Genomic DNA, 22,259 nt, shown 5'->3' with positions numbered 1-22,259 from the left:
AGCTTTTCACTGTGTCTCGGGAAATGTGACAATAAATTCAATTCAATTGTACTTGTGGTTTAAATTGGGATATTAATTTGAAAGAACAAAATAAGTAGAAGGAGATAAAGTATTGCAAACGCTGGAGAGCAGTCAACCAAGAAACATGACTGTGTTCACAAAGTGCGACGACATCACTCAGTTCTTGTTCAGCTGTTTAATGTTTCCGTCGAAGGACAGCACTTAGTTGCTATGCCGGACCCTTAGGAGACTCCTAACGTCCTGGCAACACTGAAACCAAATGCTTACACCCGTTACACGCAAATAAATATCGATTTTATTGACGGTGGTTACAGCAAGAGAGTCATGATCAACTTGCAGATTCTGTCTCCGGGGTGGAGGGTGACCCGGAAGTGAGCAGTTATTGCACACGTTGTATTACATTTAGTGGGAGGGATTGCTGCAGGAGTGTGTTTGGTGTATCCACAGTACGTTCCAATTCGAATCTTACCCGGAGAGCTCGTGCGTTTGCTGAGGAGCAGCTGGAGAGAGAGAGAGAGAGAGAGAGAGTATTTTGAATGTTTTGCGGAAATAGCAGGCCGCATGGTGTGGAGAGGCACTTTAATTTATTGTGATCTGTGACGGGAATCCATGCGTGTGCTGTTTTAAAAGATAAAACTTACTGGCTTTGAGAGTTTCCAGGTATGATAGTCTGTTTTCATCCTCACGTAAAGCTATTGTGAGTGGATGCATGGCTGGATGGTTTTGTAATTAATTGGCCTAGTTATTAGAGCACCGGTAGGCTAAATTTAAGCTTAGTTTTGTGAAATTTGTGTGTGTCTTGTGGGTTATGGGGGGGTGATAATAATGCAAGTGTTAAATTGTAGGTTGTATTGAAAATCACTTAGATCAAACACTTAATGTTGAAGGGTAGTGATACTGAAATATCTTAAATATCCAAGCATGGAATTTGAAAGGTTTGTTCAGAAATATTACTCATGTTTGCACATTTTTGAAAGCAAATTTGTTCAATGTTTTGTATATTTTAGGGTACTATAGGAGATAGCTTTAGGATTTTTATAGTATGGATCTGAATTATTGCATAGAATGTAAAATTTAGCTGGTTACTAATACGTAGTAGCACCACATTTAATGAATGTAAGTCTGTCAAGATAAACCATGTACTATGACAGAATGGAATTAATATGAAAGATTGCCAACATATGTGTAGTCAACCATATTAGAGTTGCAATGTGTCTGTTGTTGTCATTTGGATCACTTAAAAACGTTTCATCCTCCATTGTACATCAGGTGACTCTGTTCGAAAGAGGAAGTGGGTGGAGATCAAGAATAAGGAAGTAAAGTTATTCCTAGACCTAACTGCATCCTTTGGTATGACTGACCAGGCTGTCTTCCAGTAGTTTTCTTTATCATTCACTTTTGAAACGATTGCTGTTGTTTGGTTTCACCTCAGTTGTACTAGACCATCTCCAACACTGACTTCCCTTCAGCAGCTGTAGTAATATCTCCAGAGTCAATAAGAACTTATCTTTGACCTTTTCCTGTGCCTCATCCACAAACTGCTTCTTGGTGACATCACCCACAGAGTTTCGGCTCTGTTTTCCTACGTGCAAAGAAGACACCAGCTGTGTTTCCACAATCTGTGTTGATTCCAGCATTACCTCTGTGTGGAGAAAGTGAGGACTGCAGATACGAAAGATCAAAGTCAAAAAAGGTGGTGCTGAAAAAACACAGCTGGTCAGGCAGCATCTGAGGAGTAGGAGAATTGACGTTTCGGGCATAAGCCCTTCATCCTGATTCCGGAAATGTTGACTCTCCTGTTCCTTGGATGCTGCCTGACTGGCTGTGCTTTTCCAGTGCCACACTTTTGACCTGTTGCCTCTGTGTGGTCAGACTGTTTGATCAATATTAAATCTTCAAATATAATTTTCTTCTTTGGGAAGGTAGAACTGATGGACTCCTGCCCAAACATGAACCCTGCTCCTATTGGTTGCTACTATTAACACCATGGAGAAAGTGAGGTCTGCAGATGCTGGAGATCAAAGTTGAAACTTTATTGCTGGAACAGCACAGCAGGTCAGGCAGCATCCAGGGAACAGGAGATTCGACGTTTCGGGCACAGGCCCTTCTTCAGGAATGAGCAGAGAGTGTTCAGCAGGAGAAGATAAAAGGTAGGGAGGAGGGACTTGGAGGAGGGGAGTTGGAAATGTGATAGGTGGAAAGAGGTCAAGGTGAGGGTGATAGGTCGGAGTAGGGTGGAGGCGGAGAGGTCAAGAAGAAGACTGCAGGTCAGGAAGGCGGTGCCGGGCTGGAAGGATCCGGCTGAGACAAGGTGGGGGGAGGGGGGATGAAGAAACTGGTGAAGTCCAAGTTCATCCCCTGTGGTTGGAGGGTTCCCAGTCGGAAGATAAGACGCTCCTCCTCCGACCGTCGGGTTGTTGTGGTTTGGCGGTGGATGAGTCCAATGACCTGCATATCCTCGGTGGAGTGGGAGGGGGAGTTGAAATGCTGTGCCACAGGTTGGTTGGGTTGGTTCGTCCGGGTGGCCCAGAGGTGCTCTCTGAATCGCTCCGCAAGTAGGCGGCCTGTCTCCCCAATATAGAGGAGGCCACACCGGCTGCAGCGGATGCAGTAGATGATGTGGGTGGAGGTGCAGGTGAATCTGTGGCGGATATGGAAGTTTCCCTTGGGGCCTTGGAGAGAAGTGAGGGGGGAGGTGTGGGCGCAAGTGTTGCACCTCCTGCGGTTGCAAGGGAAGGTGCCGGGAGTGGTGGTTGGGTCGGTGGGGGGTGTGGATCTGACAAGGGAGTCGCGGAGGGAGTGGTCTCTACGGAAAGCTGATAGGGGAGGGGAGGGAAATATATCCTTGGTGCTGGGGTCTGTTTGGAGGTGGCGGAAGTGACGGCGGATGATGCGCTGTACATGGAGATTGGTGGGGTGGTAGGTGAGGACCAGTGGGGTTCTGTCCTGGTGGCGGTTGGAGGGGCGGGGCTCAAGGGCGGAGGAGCGGGAAGTGGAGGAGATGCGGTGGAGGGCACCGTCGACCACGTCGGGGGGGAAATTGCGGTCCTTGAAGAAGGAGGCCATCTGTGTTGTACGTATTTTGAACTGGTCCTCCTGGGAGCAGATGCGGCGGAGACGAAGGAATTGGGAGAATGGGATGGCGTTTTTACAGGGGGCAGGATGGGAGGAGGTGTAGTCCAGGTAGCTGTGGGAGTCGGTAGGTTTGTAGTAGATGTCCGTGTTGATTCGGTCGCCTGAGATAGAAACAGAAAGGTCTAGGAAGGGGAGGGAGGAGTCCGAGACTGTCCAGGTGAATTTGAGGTCGGGGTGGAAGGTGTTGGTGTAGTGGATGAACTGTTCAACCTCCTCGTGGGAGCACGAGGTAGCGCCGATACAGTCATCAATGTAGCGAAGAAAAAGATGGGGGGTGGGGCCAGTGTAGTTGCGGAAGATGGATTGTTCCACATACCCTACGAAGAGGCAGGCATAGCTGGGGCCCATGCGGGTGCCCATGGCTACTCCTTTTGTTTGGAGAAAGTGGGAGGATTGGAAAGAAAAGTTGTTCAGGGTGAGGACCAGTTCGGTCAGTCGAAGGAGGGTGTCGGCGGAAGGGTACTGGGTGGTACGGCGGGAAAGGAAGAAGCGGAGTGCTTTGAGTCCTTCGTGATGGGGGATGGAGGTGTACAGGGACTGGATGTCCATGGTGAAGATGAGGCGTTGGGGACCGGGGAAGCGGAAATCCTGGAGGAGGTGGAGGGCGTGGGTGGTGTCACGAACGTAGGTGGGGAGTTCTTGGACTAATGGGGACAGGACCGTGTCGAGGTATGCCGAGATGAGTTCGGTTGGGCAGGAGCAGGCTGAGACGATGGGTCGTCCGGGGCAGTCAGGTTTGTGGATTTTGGGCAGGAGGTAGAAACGGGCGGTTCGGGGTTGTGGGACTATGAGGTTGGAGGCGGTGGATGGGAGGTCCCCTGAGGTGATGAGGTTATGGACGGTCTGGGAGATGATGGTTTGGTGGTGGGGGGTGGGGTCATGGTCAAGGGGACGGTAGGAGGAGGTATCTGCGAGCTGGCGTTTGGCCTCAGCGGTGTAAAGGTCAGTGCGCCAAACTACTACTGCGCCTCCCTTGTCAGCTGGTTTGATGGTGAGGTTGGGGTTGGAACGGAGGGAGTGGAGGGCTGCGCGTTCCGAGGGTGAGAGGTTGGAGTGGGTGGGGAGAGTGTGGGAGTTCAGGTAGCGGTTAATATCGCGGCGGCAGTTTGCTATGAAGAGGTCGAGGGCAGGTAGGAGTGCTATGAAGAGGTCGAGGGCAGGTAGGAGTGCTATGAAGAGGTCGAGGGCAGGTAGGAGTGCTATGAAGAGGTCGAGGGCAGGTAGGAGTGCTATGAAGAGGTCGAGGGCAGGTATTAACACCATCCCCAGGTTGTGGTTTCTGGCTGAACCAAACCGTTCACCAGTTTTTGGCATGCTTCTTAACACTGAACAGTGGTTCTGGTGCTAATGTCCTCTCCACCACAAAAATCTCTAATCCTGTATCAGCAGAGTCACAGCTAAAACCCTAACTTGTGCATTTGTCACCTTCAGAATGATTTACTCCAACACTTGGTGGCTTCTTGGAAATCAGTAACTTCAAAACTCAACTCTGGTTATATTACTGTTCCATGCGCCTATTACTTTGTCCTTGCTGATCCATATTGGTTTCTAGTCATGATGTTTTTGTTGTGGAATATTGCTCCTACCAATATCATACTGCTTTAACCCCCTCTATTTCTACACCATCCCCAAACTCTGCAATCCTCCAAATCTGGGCTTCACTGCAGACACCAACTTGACCCTTTTCCTTGTGCCCTGTTTTTCTTGAGGATTGACTGAAAGTGCCTCCTTTACACCCTTTTGATTTCCTACTTGCTCCTTTTCAGGCCCTCCTTGTGGCTAATCTCTTCCTGTTTTGGCTTTGTGTTCATTCTTTTTCAGATTATGCCTCTGAGGAACCTTGGGCAACAGAGAAACAATTGTAATCTGAATTCAAGCAGTAAAACTTGTCATTGTGTTATTGCTTAAACAAAATATTGACACAGTGCAGAAGGAGGCCATTAGATCCATCATGTCTGCAACACTTCACTGAAGAATTCCCTGAGTCCCTTTCTCCCTGTCTTCTCACCATAGTTTGGTGCATTCATCCTTCTTTTTTAGATACAGTCTGCATTGATTCAATCTGCCTTCAGTGAACTCCAAGAGTTCATACCAGATCTCAAACAGCCATGATATGAAAACTTTTTTTTTTCTCATTTTGATTTTTGCTGCTTTTGCCAATTACTTCAAATCTCTGGCTTCTGTCTCTTTTATTCATTCATGGGATGGCCAGCATTTATTAGCTCTCCCCAGTTACCCTTAAGAAGATTGTGGTGAGCTGCTTTCTTGCACCTCTGCAGTCCACATTCTATGAGTTGGCCCACAACGCCCTTCGAGAAGGAATAGTAGGATTTTGACCTGGTGGTATACTTCCAAGTCAGGATGGTGAGTGGCTTTAACAGAAAAAGTGGCCAATCCTTTTGCAACAGTTTACTCTGTCCGTACCTCTCATGGTTTCGAATATCTGTTTCAGTTCTCTTCAATTCTTCTTTTCATCAAAAGCAATATTAACTCTAGGCTCTCCAAATCTTCATCACTGGAACCATTGTCATGAATCTTTTCTCCAGTGCCTTCACATCCTGCTTAAAGCGTGATGCCCACAGTTGGATGTATTGCTTCAGCTGAGGCTGAACTGGTGCCCTGTACAATTTCAACATGACCTCCTTGCTCTGTATTTTATATCCCTATTAATAAAGCTGAGGATACTGGCTGCTTTATTAGCTGCTCTCAACTTGCAAACATTGTTTACTTATGGACTCACAGCCAGGTCCCTATGCTCCTGCACCCTTTTTGGAGTTTGTCAAACCCTGCCACCAGTGTGGACTGCCCTGATGGTTAGGTACATTAGTGCATTCCCTTCTCTTTCTTAATGGAGTTAAACGATCGAGAGTGCAAATGTCACAAAGTTCTTCACAGTTTGTACTGATCACAGCTGATTGCAGTCTGTGTTAATTCATTTGCTGCAAATAGGCTCAGTACCTCCAGGTTAGAGGAAGAAAGAACAGAATTTGGAATTCCTCGCTGAATCATTTGCTCGTTGTAGAGTGTACCAGTGTGGATCCCAGGTGCAGAGAGAGTTGGTTCTGATTGTTGATCTGTGAACAAGATCAATCTGATAATACTCCCTTTTTGAAGTTCTGCACTGTCCACCTGATGATGTTACCAAGCATGGTGGCGAAATGTTTGAAACCAACCCTTCCAGCTCAGTGAGAAAGCTTACATCCAGAACATCAACCTGAGCGATTAAATCTTTTCAAAACTCGCTAGCACTTATGGACACAATGCGCTAAAACCGGCCTGAAGATGGGAAATCAATGCCATCTGACAGTGCATTGACAGTACCTGCAAACCGCTGTACTTTTGCACGAATGCCTAATGAAACAGGTGCTACTTAAATGTCTTAAATACAAACCTCCCCTTAACACCTCGCTAGCCAAATGAATAGCAGAACAAAACGGTCACAGAATGCTTAGAGAAATTATTAATGATGCCCACAACCAACTCTGTAAATACAACTGGGGAAATTTCACGCCAAAAATCTTTACTCACTAAAGCGACAGACCATGATTGGACAGGCACAGTACAACAAGCCATGGGCATTAGGCAGCGACAAACACAGTAAATGAAAAAAACTAGGCCTACAGAAAAACTAGTCAAACTCGCACAAAAGCACACCACAGACAACACAGAAGCCTGAATTTAAAAAAAACCTATCAGACTGACCCCTAACAGACGCTCAAAAAGCCATCTTAGTAAGAGGATTAAATTACAACTTCAGAGACACAGACAAAAAAGATTTCTTAGCAGCATTAGAATCAATACCAAAAGACAATGAACTCCCAGAGGATACCCAGCACACAGACAGTTGCACCAACTGTAAGCAGGAAAAAGGAAGGAGACTCAAGAAAGGAAAGCACTAGAAGGACTCAAAAAAAGACAATAAGATTGTAATCCGACCTGTAAACAAAGGACGCTTGACGCCAAATGAATAGCAAAACCGACTACTACGAAAAAGCAAATGCACTGTTTGCAGATACCAATACTTACCAACAGGTGGTGATAGACCCGAGCGCACAACTAGTGAACCAAGTCACAGCCCTACTCAACAAAAAAAGCTTGAGCAATCTGGAGAATTAAACAAGACAGACTTCGAAAAAATGAAACCAGACGGATCCAACACATCGCGCTTCTATAGACTACCCAAAATTCACAAACCAGGAGCCTCCCTCAAACCCATAGTCTTGCCACCTGGAACATCAACTTTACAGATTGGCCAAGGAGCTACACCAAAGACTAAAACACTGAGTAGAAGACTCGCACCACTCCATCCACTTCACACTAGAATTCCTGAACACTATCAAAGACACCAAGAGAAGAGGTTGAAATAATAGTCTCCTTTGACGTAACAACCCTGTTCATATCCATCAACATCAACCTGGCCAAGGAAACACTGACTACATTATTAGAAGACCCAAAGATACAAACACCAGACACTGCCAACTTCATCAACAAAGACCACATTGTCAGGCTGGTGGACCTGGGCCTCATCACCCACTTCACCTTCAATAAGACCTACAAGCAAATCAATAGGACACCCATGGGATCTCCGATATCAGGGTTCCTAGCAGAGACTTGAGCAAACAGCTCTCCCAACCATCCAACCCAAACTTTGGGTCTGCTATGTAGATGATATCTTTGTCATCACTAAACGAAACAAATTAGAAGAAACCTTCAAGACCATCAATAATCTCCTTCCTGGCATAAAATTCACTAAAGAGGTGGAAAACAACAACAAACTGCCATTCCTAGATGTCACAGTAAAGCAAACTGTCAATGGGGAACTTCAAACCAGCATCTACAGGAAAACAACACACGGACTAAATACTGAACTACAGAAGCAATCATCCCAACATCCACAAACAAAGCAGCATTAGTGAGAAAGTCTATAGCGTAAAACTTTTGTCCTTAAACATTTAGACTAAATTTAATACTGAGTTGTAGATCACATTTGCTGCACACTAGAAAATAAACAGCTCAGGCAGGGAGGTGTCAGGCCACAAAAGGGGGGAACCCAGGATATGCAGAAGATAAAAACATCTGCTCTCACTGAGTGATAACTGGATGCTCAAAGGCAATTTAGAACATTTGCCTTAACATCAATGAATCTGTGTAAACAAGACACTGAGTGATGACATTCATGGCTGTTCCATTGTGAAATTAATGACAGTGTTTGATTCTGACCTTGAAACTCTGTATCATCAAAAGCCTTGTAATTAACGGTCAGATCCTGTCAATTATAATGGATTCTTATTACCCTTGCAAGCTAGGCAGACAGAGGGAAAAATATTTTTCTGTTGCAGTCCCTGACCTGAGAGTTCAAAAGGACGAGAGAGAGAGAGTGAGACCATTTTGGCGCTGAGATTGCCGAAGCCAGTAGAAAATTAACTCTCTGTGCTTACTTCCTATGGATTGAATTTAATTGCGTTTTGGGACTTTATGATGATTTTGAGTAGCCATCACTGATTATGAAATGCAAACTCTGTAAAAGGTAATATTGATGAAGCTTTAACTTACTTGCTATTGTATCAGACAGTGACTGCCCCACTGTTAATTCTAACTAGTCAGATCTTAACGTCCTATTTGAATTTGAATCTCAACCCTGAAAAGAAAGCATTTTTAATTCGAGACTAATTAGTTTAAATACAACTTTATGGTAATATTTCAGCCTCCGGAAGATAAAGAGGGAGACTAAAATTTAAACTAAACTGTCTGTAAGACATTTTTTAATTCCAGACTACCAAAGAGTACAATCTCTGGATGAACCAAGAGGAGCTTACAGGTTGAGTCCACAAGGGATTCCCTTGGCTATCTCAAATCTGGACTTTTAAAATTAGGACATTATTTCAATGAGCCCTTATACACTGCAGCACTGAAGAACTACAAAGACCAGAAGAAAATCGCTTGTACCCAATGAACATAGTCCGTTGATTTCTCAGCCACAAAAACACATGACCCAGTATCACTAATATCCTTACAGATGAGGAAGGACACTACTTCAACTGGGGAAGCATATCCATCCTAGGACAAGCCAAACAGAGACATGCATGAGAATTCCTAGAAGATGGCATTCTAACTCTATCAACAATCACATAGATTTGGACTCCGTTTACCATCCTTTGAGACAAAGAACCCAAAATGACATCACCAACCCAAAGAAACCTCAACACGTAAACAGAAAGTGGGACATAACACCAGTGCTTCACCAGAGACTCATTGAGGATGTTACCTAGTATGGTGACGAACTGAACCTTCTAGCTCAGTGAGCAAATTTACATCCAACACTATCTACCTCACAATTCACGATGCTTCTCGGCTTCATTTCATCAACACATTTTGAAATAATGCAATATACGTTAAGGTCTACGTCATGAATGTATATCAAGAAAAGCAAGGGTCAGAACACTTAATCCTGAGGAATTCCATTGTAAATTGTCCTCCAGCCTGAAAAAATATCCATTCCTAGCTACTTTTCTGTTTGTTGAGAGATGATTGTAATGCAATGAATTAACTGCTAGTTCCTCTTTTTGCATCATCATCTTCTGTGACCTCTCAGATTTCAAGACAAAATTTGTGCTTGTAGTTCAACTCATGGTGTATGCAGGCTAGACCTCAAACATGTGCTTTTAAATTATTAATGGACTATTTGTAACTATTTCCCAAGGGGTAATTTAGGATGTGTTTGGGGTATAAGTGGAGATAAGGAAAGTTCAGGACCAGATTACAATTTAATATTTAAACTAGATATGTTTGCAGGGCTAAGGGAAACTGTTAATGTGTGACAGCCATCTTAGTCGCTATTGGAATTTGAAGGTGAAATCTGAGATTTTTCTGACTCAAATTCAGATAACCCTGCAAGCTTGTTCTTAGCTAGGCAGCAGCTAGGAAATTTACCAGCGCTGTGTTCATTTGACTGTATAGCATAAGTTAAAAATAATAAAATCTGGTTCTTGACCTGCCTGGAACAAGCTATGTGCTGTATATCTCTTCAGTTGAGTATGTTCTTTGTAAGACAGACCAAAGATTACCAGGTATCAAATTCTCAATTTTGCTTGGGAGATTCTTTAGATTTTTCATACCTGTCACACATTTGACTAAATAAAATTAAATGTGACATTTTTGCAATTATAATTCCTGTATGTAATTTTTGTTTTGTTTCTTGAGTGGAGGCATAGACCAATTGTTGCTATAATGGATTGTATGTTTTACCAGATGTTGATATTTATATAAAATAAATCTGTCTGAAGCCCTAAAAGGTATTGTTTATTATTGAAAACTGTTTCCTTGAAGCAATTGTATTAGCTAAAACAAATCAACGCAATTTGGATGTGTTTGTCCTTTTACCAGGAGCTAATAGAGGATGTGTCAGAATCTTAAATTAAAATCTGAATCAATTGTCAAGTAAGAATTGAACAAATTTGAAACCAATTTTTGTTTGGCAGTAGCATTAAATCAGTAGCTGTGTTGAATGTTTATTTTTAACTTATGCTTTTGTTTGTAAATATGCAAACATGAGATTTTGTTACTGTGACTGCCAAATAGGGCAGAATTACAACCTTTTCACAACCGTGTGCCTTTTTTGAACAGTCCCAATTGTAGAATGGTAGTGCTGTCTTTCCTAAGATCTTTCAGACATATTTTCTTTACTAGGCAAACAGCATATATAATATTATTATCATCTAAAGATTTGAAGGGATAGTTCATACCGAGTGGAGTGAGGATGGATATGCTAACTAAAAGTTAATTGAGTGTGGATTGGTTGTATAAATATAGAGAGCTGGTAGTCAGTGGGATATAAGTTGTTTTTATTGTGTGGTTCACTCAAAAAAAAACTGTTACTAAAAAGTGTGGACTTGAACTGTACAAAAACAGTTATTCAACAGTATAACATTTAACAACCACATATTATAGTCTGAAACTTGGCGTCAGTGATGAATAAATGGTGCTCATTATTCACACTCTTCCATTATTAGTCCAGAGTCTCTGGTTAAGTATCACATATTCACAGAATTGCAGATGCTGCAGTACTGAATCTATCACTTGAACACTGTTACAGCATGCTCTATAGAGCAGCAGGACTTCTTTCAGAAAGTAGCTTCTTGATTGGCATTTGACCATGTCAATTAAATGAAGTTTCTACCCACTTTACCCCATTATAATAGTGAGGGCTTCCTTGTTGTTGTTAAAAATTTGGGCCATCTATCTTCAGCGTGCATTCCACAGCACAAAAGCAATGTAACAAGATAAAACAGGACTAATGGAAAGGAATTTGAATCATTTCAATAGGAAATTGTTGTATTCTAACTCCCAAATGCCTGGTTGGTTGGTTGGTTGGCAGATGAACTGAAAATGCTAAAGCAAACATGGTCTTCTATAATTTTACAGGGGAAAATGCTGGAAGTACACAGGTTAAGCAGCATATGTGTTTTAGCTCCGTGACATTTTATCGGAACATTGGATTATTTTTCTGTAGTTGGGTTTGCGTGAACATGGTGATGTCACTAGGCAGGTATTAAGTATAAGACTACAAAAGCATAAATAGGAAAAGGAATAGGCCATCTGGCTGCTTGAGCCAGCTGCACCATTCATGACTGATCTGATATCCCTCATGCCCACTTTCCTGCATTTTTCCCTTTTTAAGTCTTGATTCCCCATGAATGATGTTTTAACGTCTGGTGACTTCAATTTGTTAAATCTCATGAGCATCAGGTCCGTGTTTTGAATTTAAAAATATAATTCATCTCTCCCAAACAAACTAAATACAGGAACAGTTCATTCCTGATTATTTTGTTTTGTGTAATTGCATCATTAAATTAATGAGCTTGAGTGAATGTATTTTGCATAATTCTCCTTTTGGTTTTTCTATTGTTTTATGATTGCCCATGTTACATGGTAATTTCACAACCATTTGCTTATGTGGTCCTTTTCAAAAGCCTTCTGAAAGACACGAATCACGTGTATCTTTGTTAATGTTTTCTATTATTGTGTAAAATGATTTGTTTTCTTTTCAAACAAGTCTTATTCTTCAGAAATCCAGATTGATAATCTTTAATCCTTTTTAATAAATAGTAGCTAATCTTGTCTCTGATTAAACTTTCAAGGATTTACAACTTATCAAATAGATAGGCGAAGGGGGGTGTTGCCTTGTTAGTTAAGAATGAGATTAAATCTATGGCACTGAATGATATAGGTCAGATGATGTGGAGTTGAGGAACCACAAAGGCTAAAAAATTGTAATGGGAGTTATGTACAGACTTCCCAGCAGTGGTCAGGACCAGGAGCGCAAGATGTACCAAGACATAGATTGGATTCCCTCTAGTGTGGAAACAGGCCCTTTGGCCCAACAAGTCTGCACCGACCCTCCGAAAAGTAATCCACCCAGATCCATTTCCCTCTGACTAATGCACCTAACACTACAGGCAATTTAGCATGGCCAATTCACCTAACCTGCGCATCTTTGGATTGTAGGAGGAAATCGGAGCACCCGGAGGAAACCCACGCAGACACAGGGAGAATGTGCAAACTCCACACAGACAGCCGCCCGAGGCTAGGATTGAACCTGGGTCCCTGGCGCTGTGAAGCTACAGCCACCGTGCCAATAGATAGGGCATGTCAGAAAAGCAAGGTCACGATAATCATGAGGACTTCAATATGCAGGTGGACTGGGTGAACAATGTTGTCGGTGAATGTAAAGAAAGGGAATTCGTGGAATGCTTACAGGATGGCTTTTTGGAACAGCTTGTGATGGAGCAGGCTATTCTGGACTTAGTGCTATGTAATGAGCCAGACTTTATAAAAGATCTTAAAGTAAGGGATCACTTAGGAGGCAGCGATCATAATATGGTGTAGTTCCGTCTGCAGTCTGAAGGAGAGAGGGCAAAATCTGATGTAATGGTGTTACAGTTAAGTAAAGCCAATTACAGGGGCATGAGAAAGGAACTGTCGAAAATTGACTGGAAGCAGAGCCTAGTGGGGGAGACAGTAGAGCAACAATGGCAGGAGGTTCTGGGTATAATGGAGGACACAGTACAGAGGTTCATCCCAAAGAAAAGATTATCTGGGGAGGGGTTAGACAGCCATGGCTGACAAAGAAAGTCAGGAAATGTATAAAAGAAAAAGAGAGCTTTTTAAGTGACCAAGCGGACTGGGAAATCAGAAGATTGGGAAGACTACAAAAATAAACAGAGGATAACAGAGAGAAATAAGGAAGGAGAGGATCAAAATGAAGGTAAGCTAGCCAGTGATATTAGAAATGAAAGTAAAAGTTTCTTTCAATACATAAAACAAATGAGAGGCAAAAGTAGAAATTAAGCGGCTCCAAATTGATGCAGGAAGGCTAGAGATGGGAGATAAGGAAATAGCTGAAGAACTTTGTGTCAGTCTTCACAGACATGAGTAATATCCTAACAATTAAGGAGAGTTGGGGGCAGGGTTGAGAATAGTAGCCATTGCAAAAGAGAAAGTGCTAGAAAAGCTAAAAGGTCTAAAAATCGATAAATCTCCTGGCCCCGATGGGCTACATCCTAGAGTTCTGATAGAGGTGGCTGAGGAAATAGCTGTGATCTTTCAAAAATCACCGAAGTCAGGGAAAGTCCCAGATGATTGGAAAATCCCTGTTGTAACCCCCTTGATCAAGACAAAAGATAGAAAATTATAGGTCGATTACCTACAACCGAGGTTAGGCTAAAGTTCTAGAATCTATCGTTAAGGATTAGATTTCTAAATTCTTGGAAGTGCAGGGTCGGATTAGAACAAGTTAGCGTGGATTTAGTAAGGGGCGGTCGTTCCTGACAAACCTGTTAGAATTCTTTGAAGAGGTAACAATTAGGTTAGAGCAGGGAAACCTGGTGGATGTCATCTATCTCAACTTCCAAAAGGCCTTTGATAAGTTGCCTCATGGGAGGCTGCTGAGTAAGGTGAGGGCCCATGGTGTTCGAGGTGGTCTACTGGTATGGATTGGGGATTGGCTGTCTGACAGAAGGCAGAGAGTTGGGATAAAAGATTTTATTTTGGAATGGCAGCTGGTGACAAGCTTGGTCCTGCAGGGTTCAGTGTTGGAGTCATAGTGGTTCACTTTATATATTAATGATCTGGATGAAGGAACTGGGGGCATTCTGGTGAAGTTTGCCGATGATACATAGTTAAGCAGACAGGTAGCTAGTTCTGAGGAGGTGGGGAGGCTGCAGAAAGATTTACAGTTGAGGAGAGTGGTCCAGGAAATGGCTGATGGAATTCAATGTGAGCAAGTGCGAGGTTTTGCACTTTGGAAAAAATAATGCAGGCATGGACTATTTTCTAAATGGTGAGAAAATTCATAAAGCCAAAGTACAAAGGGATCTGGGAGTGCTGGTCCAGGATTCTCTAAAGGTTGAATGGCAGGTTGAGTCCGTGATTAAGAGAGCAAATGTAATGTTGTCACTTATCTCAAGAGGGTTGGAATATAAAGACAGTAACATGCTTCTGAGTCTTTATAAAGCTCTAGTTAGTCCCCATTTAGAGTAGTGTCCAAGTTTGGGCCCCACACCTCAGAAAGGACATACTGGCACTGGAGCTTGTCCAGCAGCGATTCACACAGATGATCCCTGGAATGGTAGGCTTAACATACAATGATTGGCTGAGGATCCTGGGATTGTATTCATTAGAGTTTAGAAGGTTGAAGGGAGATCTAATAGAAACTTACAAGATAATGCATGGCTTAGAAAGGGTGGACGCTGGGAAGTTGTTTTTGTTAGGCTGGGATAGTAGTAGGACCCGTTGGCACAGCCTTAAAATTAGAAGGGGTCAAAATAGAATGGAAATGAGGAGGCATTTCTTCGGCCAGAGAGTGGTGGGCCTGTGGAATTCATTGCCATGGAGCGCAGTGAAGGCTGGGACATTGGGTGTCTTCAAGGCAATGATTTGATAAATTCTTGATCTCACAAGGAATTAAGGGTGACCAGGAGAGTGCGGGTAAGCGGAATTAAATCGCCCATCAGCCATGATTAAATGGCGGAGTGAACTCAATGGGTCGAATGGCCTTGCTTCCACTCCTATGTCTTATGCTTTTATGATTTATAGTAGCCAGCAATTCTCTTATTATTGTTTTTTAAATCTAAAAATGGCCCGTTGTGTAATGGAAGCAGAAACCCACTTTTTGTTGAAAAGGTGGCTAGATCTGCTGTACAATAGAGATATACAACATGGAAACAGACCCTTCGGTCTAACTCAACCTATTTGCCAGCACACGGCCCATGTCCCTCTAAACCCTTCCTATTCATATATCCAACCAAATCCTTTTACATGTTGTAATTATATCAGCCTCTACTACTTCCTCTGGCAGCTTATTCCATACACTCATGAAGAGGTTGCCCCTTAGGTCCCTTCTATATCTTTCCCCTCTCACCCTAAACCTATGCCCCCTTGTTCTGGACTCCCCCACCCCAGGGAAAAGACCTTGTCTGTTTACTTTATCCAGGCCCCTCATGATTTTATAAACCTCTGTAAGATCGCTGCTCAGTTTCTGACGCTCCAGGGAAAACAGCCCCAGTCTATTAACTTGTCCCCATAGCTCAAATCCTTCAACCCTGGCAACATCTTTATAGATCTTTTCTGAACCCTTTCAAGCTTCACAACATCCTTCTGATAGGAAGGAGACCAGAATTGATTGGTTAGGCCACTTTTGGAATATTACAATGTCCTGTACAGCTGCAACATGACCTCCCAACTCCTGTACTCAATACTGTGACCAATAAAGGAAAGCATACCAAACGCCGCCTTCACAATCCTATCTACCTGCGACTCTACTTTCAACGAGCTATGAACCTGCACTCCAAGGTCTCTTTGTTCAACAACACTCCCTAAGACCTTACCACTAAGTGTATAAGTCCTGCTAAGATTTGCCTTTGCAAAATGCAGCTCCTCGCATTTATCTAAATTAAACTCCATTTGCGACTCCTCGGCCCATTGTTCCACCTGATCAAGATCCCACTTAACTGCCTGGCAACCTTGTTCGCTGTCCACTACACTTCCAATTTTGGTGTCATCTGCAAACTTACTAACTATATCTCCTACTTTTACATCCAAATCATTTGTACAAATGACAAAAAGTGGTGGACTCAGCACCAATCTTTGTGGCGCACTGCTAGTCACATGCCTCCATTTTGAAAAACAACTCTCCACCTCCACCCTCGATCTTCTATCCTCAAACCTGTTCTGTATCCAAATGACTAGTTCTCCCTGCGTTCCATGTGATCTAACCTTGCAAATCAGTCTACCATGAGGAACTTTGTCAAATGCAATCTGCTCTAACTTGCTTGAGGGACTCAGTAGTGTACTCCTCGTATTTCTTATCTTCACAGCATCATTACAGCACAGGAGGTGTACAGCCCATTGTTTTGCATTGACTCTCTGAAAGTACAATTACCCAGTGCCCTCCTCCATATATTTGTACATGCTTTGTTTTCAAATAATAACCCTTAAGGATTGTAAAAACTCATTTACTTAGCCATATCAAAAAATGAATTGTAACTGAGAAACTTTAAAGGTCAGCATGAGAAAGCCAAGTCATAGTGGAGATGGATGGTACTTGGGAAAGTTCTGTAGTTTCACTTCATCTGAATGTGTTGAAAGAGTTTTTAGTTGTGGTTTTGGACCTCTCTGGTTTGCATCTTATTGAAAGAACATGCCCATTTCAAATGACAAGTAGGACCTGCACTGGGCGCAGAGTAAAACCTAATGTCATCACTGTTTAAGATATAGACGAGGCTTAATCTCGATTTTGAATCTTTGTGAAGGAACAGAATTTGAAAGATTGCCAAATTTGAAGCTATGCAAATCTGCACCCTGCTTCAGTTTCTTATCCAAAAAGGATGTAATCTTGTTGGTTAGTGTAGAGGTATTGAAAAATTAACCAGAACAAGGAACTGAGGCCTCTGCATCACGAGGGTATTAAATGAAAGTCAAATTAAATTTAAGAACTGAGGAGAACACACTAGGGAACTGTGGCATACAGATGGTCCATGTAGAAGTATATTATTAGAATATTGATCTACTTTATAGGTGAATTATTGGGGAATATAGGAAGTAGAGTGGAAAACACGTTTACGAAGCATGTCGTTAAGTAATAGTGCTTGTGCAATCGTGTTTTTTTTTAAAAGAATGTCTTGTGATATGGCTCTATTGGCTAAAACAAAGTAGACTCAGATGTTTACAGTACAGGTGGTAAACACACATCTGACTAATCCCATTTTGGTCCATGACTGTATAGGCTATGGCAACAAAAGTAGAACAGTACAGCACAGGAACAGGCCGTGTGGCCCACCACAAGGGCATATGCATGAAACGTCGATGCTCCTGCTTCTCGGATGCTGCCTGACCTGCTGTGCTTTGCCAGCACTATGCTGTCAACCCACCATATCAGTGCCAACCGTGATGCCACTCTAAACTAATCCCATCGATTTGCATATGGTCCATATTCCTCTTCCCTGCCTATTCATGTCTTTCCAAATGCCTCTGAAAAGCTGCTTTTGTATCTGCTTCTACTACCTCCCCTGGCAGCACTCCAAGGTCCTACTACCCTGTATTTAAAAAAAAAACGTACATTGCACACCTCTCCCCTTTTTAAAGCTATGCCCTGGTATTTGACATTTTTGCCCTGGGAAGAATACTCCAGCTATTCACCCTATCCACGCCTCTCGTAATTTGATCTACTTGTACTAATTCACCCCTCAGCCCTATTCTAACAAAAACTGATGTAGATTTTGCAACATTAGTAATGGTAGTCATGTAGTTATAATGGTGAATTAGCAACTTGGGGTTGAGTTCTCAACCCACAGTGTGGAATCGAGTTCAACAAAAATTAATTAAAAGTAACTATAAATTTTTTTTTAAAAGTACGTGAATATCTAAATGTTGCTCACATGTTACTTTTCATCATTTATGATGTGAAGGTGCCGGTGTTGGACTAGGGTGAACAAGGTCAGAAGTCAGATGACACCAGGTTATAGTCCAACAGCTTTAATTAAATTCTCAAGCTTTTGGAGTACTGCTCCTTCATCACGTGAAGTGAAGAGGAGCACACAGGCATAGAATTTATCGGCGGATAGATCAATTCTGTGCCTGTGTGCTTCTCTTCACTTCACGTGATGAAGGAGCAGTGCTCCGAAAGCTTGAGAATTTAATTAAAGCTGTTGGACTATAACCTGGTGTCATGTGACTTCTGACATTTTTCATGAATAAGTTCCAGGTTTTTGCCACCCTCTTGAGGGGTGGAGGGGGAATAAAACTCTACTCCACTCTCATCTCCGTGTTCTACTTCTTAAATTTATAACCCCTTCTTCTGATTTTTTAAAAAATTAACTCTCTCATCTGATCGCAACAATGGGTATTGAATAGCGCAGAAGCCTGGAAATAACTATGCTGTTTAGCTGTAAGTTTTCATTGGATCTGTGACTGGAGATCGTTTTTCTTCTCGGTGTGCAAGTAAGCTTTTTTTTGTGGGGAAGAGATGTATGGAGGTTGGAAGAGGACCCGCAGAGAAAATAAATTAGCTCCATTTAAAACTTCCATTTTGACTTTTTTTTTATATGTCACCCTACCTCATGTCCTCTTGTGTGACTCGGTGTTATTTTTTTTTATCTTACAATGGTCTTTACAAATGCTTTAGCACTTGTGTTAAAGGTGCTGTTCAGATAGAACTTACTGTTCTAACTCTATATTTGGTTTGTGCAGGGTTGAGTTGAGCTACTCTGGCCACACTTCAATACCATGGGAGCTGAACAGAGCACTTACGATAATAAACAACCAGAATGTCATGCCTCTGGTAAGTAACTGTTAAAACACTGGGACTTCCTCCATTCATTTCAGTTAAGCGGAAGTGATTTCTTGTGCCCTGCCATTGAGTAATATTGGGTTAGTTTTTTAATGTTGAAATGGAATTCAAATTCTCCAATACTGCAACTGTGGCATGTTTTAAGAATAAAAGTATTGGGTACCTTGTCTGCAATTGCTCAATGACCAACTCAAAAAATTAACAATCAAAATGTGCTTTAGAACTAAGTTGTAACTTTTTATATCCAAGTGATGTGCAATAGTTAGTTCTGCTAACTGTGGAAATGAAGTGATCAAATTGGTCATTTTTGTTAAGTCTTTGTTTGATTTTTGTTTCATGGGATAATGTGAGTAACGCTGGCAAGACCAGCATTTATTGCACATTCCAAATTGGCCTTAACTGATTGAAATGGTTGAGTATGCCAGAGGGCAGTCAGGAGTCGACCATATTACAATGGGTTTGGAGTCTGATTTAGGCCAGAATGGGAAAGAATGGCAGATTTCCTTCCCTGAACAACATTAGTGATTTTTACAACAATTGACAGCTTCATGGTCACATGCGAATATCTTTTTAAGTCCAGATTTATTCATGTAATTTAGATTTCACTAACTGAAGTGGTGAGATTTGAACTTGGGTCTCCTGATTACTAATTCAATGATTTTGTCATCAAACCAATGTTTAGAATTGTGTGTTTTTTCTTTATTACAGAATGAATTAAAATGTGACTTTTGAAAATTAGTATGTGGGATGCATTTGTATTCTCCTTCTGTTGCTGACCTGAGTGAAATGGTCATCAGAATCTTTTTCATATTTGCACCTATTCAAATCTATACCAGTGTGGATCTCATTAAGCAAAAGTTCAATTTGTCTCTTGTGATAGCAGTATTTTACTTTGCTATATTTTTAGTTTTGTACCTTTTTTGTTTCTCCTATTCCATGTTTACTATTTTTATGCTTGTGTTGTTCATCCCAGTTCGATTTATTTTGTGTTGCTGTCTTGATTTTTGTTTTCCTTTTGGCTTACTCATTTAAGTTTTTGCTCTACCATGTTCCCTGTTATTATATTCTTTTTAATATTCATCTTGTTTGTTTCTCCCCTCTCTTTATTGTTTCCCCTTTTACTCTTCTCTCTATTGTCTATTGTCTATCTTCCTACTCTTCACTTTTGTTTCCCTTTTTATTGTAGTTACCTCTTTGCTATGACAGATGGAAGTCTGTTGCACTTTTGGTGGCCTTTGAGTTTGTGGCTTCATAACAAAGTATATTGTAATGTGATCAAATTCATTCTTGTGGGCTACTAATACATGTGTGCATATTTTTAATACATTACAAAGCATATCAGATGCACGTCTTTTTGTTTCTTATTCAGCAACAAATTCGCCAGCAAAGCAAAGAGCTAAAATGGATGATATCATAGTTGTTGCTACAGGAACGCAGCAACCTGCTCGAACCACGTGGAATGATCCCGATGTTATTAAGCTTCATGAAATTCCTACTTTTCAACCTCTGCTCAAAGGTAATGCTTGTTCCTTTTGATGTATTTGGACAACATCCAATAGTTAAATATCATCTGCTTTTCGTATTTATATCTAGGACCACAAAGATATCACTTAGACCCATCTAATTCAATTATATTAATTCTAAGAGTAATACAGCATAGAAACAGACCCTTTGGTCCAACTTGTCTGTGTTGACAGACATCCCAATCTGACCTCGTCCTATTTGCCACCATATCTGTCTGAACCCTTCGTATTTATACACCCATCCAGATGCCTTTGAAATGTTGTGATTGTACCACTTACTGTGGCTGCTCATTCTATACACACACTACAGTCTGTGTAAAAAAAAAAAAGTAACTTTTTTAAATAGTTGCCCCCTCACCTTTTAAAACTATGTAATTTTGGGCTCCCCTAGCCAAGGACAAAGACCTTGGCTATTTGCTCTATCCGTGCCCCTCATGATTATATAAAGGTCATCCATCAGCCTCCGCTCCAGGGAAAAAGCACCAGTTGATTCAGCTTATCCAAATAGTTCAAACCCTTCAACCCAGACAAAATCCTTTGTAAATTTTTTCTGCACCCTCAAGTTTAACAACTTCTTTCCTGTAGAAGGCGATCAGAATTGTATGTAGTGTTCTAAATGTGGCCTCACCAATGTCCTGTACTGCAGCAACATGACATCCCAACATCTATACTCAATATTCTGACCAATGAAGGGAATTGTTCTTTTCTGTTAAAAATCACACAACACCAGATTATAGTCCAACAGGTTTAATTGGAAGCACTAGCTTTCAGAGCGCTGCTTCTTCATCAAGTGATTGTGGAGGACACAATTGTAAGACACAGAATTTATAGCAAAAGTTTACAGTGTGATGTAACTGAAATTATACATTGAAAAATACCTTGATTATTTGTTGAATATTTCATCTGTTAGAATGTCCATGATAGTTTCACTTCTTTCATATGTAAATCACAAAATTTTGTTTTTAAAAGTTACACTCTCAGGTTAACAGTAACAACTGGTGTCAGCCAGATAATATGTTGAAGGTGTTAGCTCCCGTGTTCCCTGTCTGTGCCATAATGTTTAGACTGATTCAAATCTAAAAAGTGAGTTAACAGAGTCTTACATGGATTCATGCAGTTTTTCTGCAAAGTACAATGTAATCCTGCAAATTCAAATTCACCCGACAAATGTATGTGTGCATGTGGGTTTGATTTAGATTACTTACAGTGTGGAAACAGGCCATTCGGCCCAGCAAGTTCTCATTGACCCGCCGAAGCGCAACCCACCCAGACCCATTCCCCTACATTTACCCCTGCCCCTAACACTATGGGCAACTTAGCACGGCCAATTCACCTAACCTGCACATTTTTGGACTGTGGGAGGAAACCGGAGCACCCGGAGGAAACCCACGCAGACATGGGGCGATACTGTCTGTGTGTCTGGGGTGGGGGGGTTGTGAGTGTCTGTGAGAGAGAGTGTGTAAATGTGAGTGTAAAGTGGTCTAAGTCTGTGAGAGGGTGTGTGTGTAGTGCAATGGTGGTTACCTGTAGTGTGACATGAACCCAAAATCCAAGTTGAGGCCCTCCCTATGGGTATGGAACTTAGCTAACAGCCTCTGCTCGGCCTCTCTTTGCTGCTGCCTGTCCCGAAGTCTGCATTGGAGGATGGTCACCTGAAGGTCCAAGGTCGAATGTCCTGGACCACTGAAATGTTCTCCAACTGGGAGGGAACATTCCTGTCTGTTGATTGTTGTGCA

General features: G+C 42.0%; 1 protein-coding gene across 2 annotated transcripts in view; it reads left to right on the top strand.

The window, feature by feature from the left end:
* Positions 1 to 454: 454 nt before the first annotated feature.
* Positions 455 to 22,259, top strand: part of borcs5 (BLOC-1 related complex subunit 5) — a 93,896-nt gene continuing 72,091 nt past the window's right edge. The window contains exons 1-4 of one of the 2 annotated variants that reach the window (XM_043709462.2): positions 455 to 681; positions 1,291 to 1,371; positions 18,901 to 18,991; positions 20,370 to 20,516. In XM_043709462.2, coding sequence (XP_043565397.1) covers positions 18,937 to 18,991; positions 20,370 to 20,516 — 202 coding nt within the window. In that variant the 5' untranslated portion in view covers positions 455 to 681; positions 1,291 to 1,371; positions 18,901 to 18,936. The remainder of the gene's footprint in view (positions 682 to 1,290; positions 1,372 to 18,900; positions 18,992 to 20,369; positions 20,517 to 22,259) is intronic. The other variant, XM_043709461.2, reaches the window with a different exon arrangement.

This window comes from Chiloscyllium plagiosum, unplaced genomic scaffold (genome assembly GCF_037043375.1).
Source record: "Chiloscyllium plagiosum isolate Xiang-an unplaced genomic scaffold, Cpla_swu_hap1 HiC_scaffold_19, whole genome shotgun sequence".
In the NCBI taxonomy this organism is placed as follows: domain Eukaryota; kingdom Metazoa; phylum Chordata; class Chondrichthyes; order Orectolobiformes; family Hemiscylliidae; genus Chiloscyllium; species Chiloscyllium plagiosum.
This window is presented reverse-complemented; position numbering and strand designations above follow the sequence as displayed.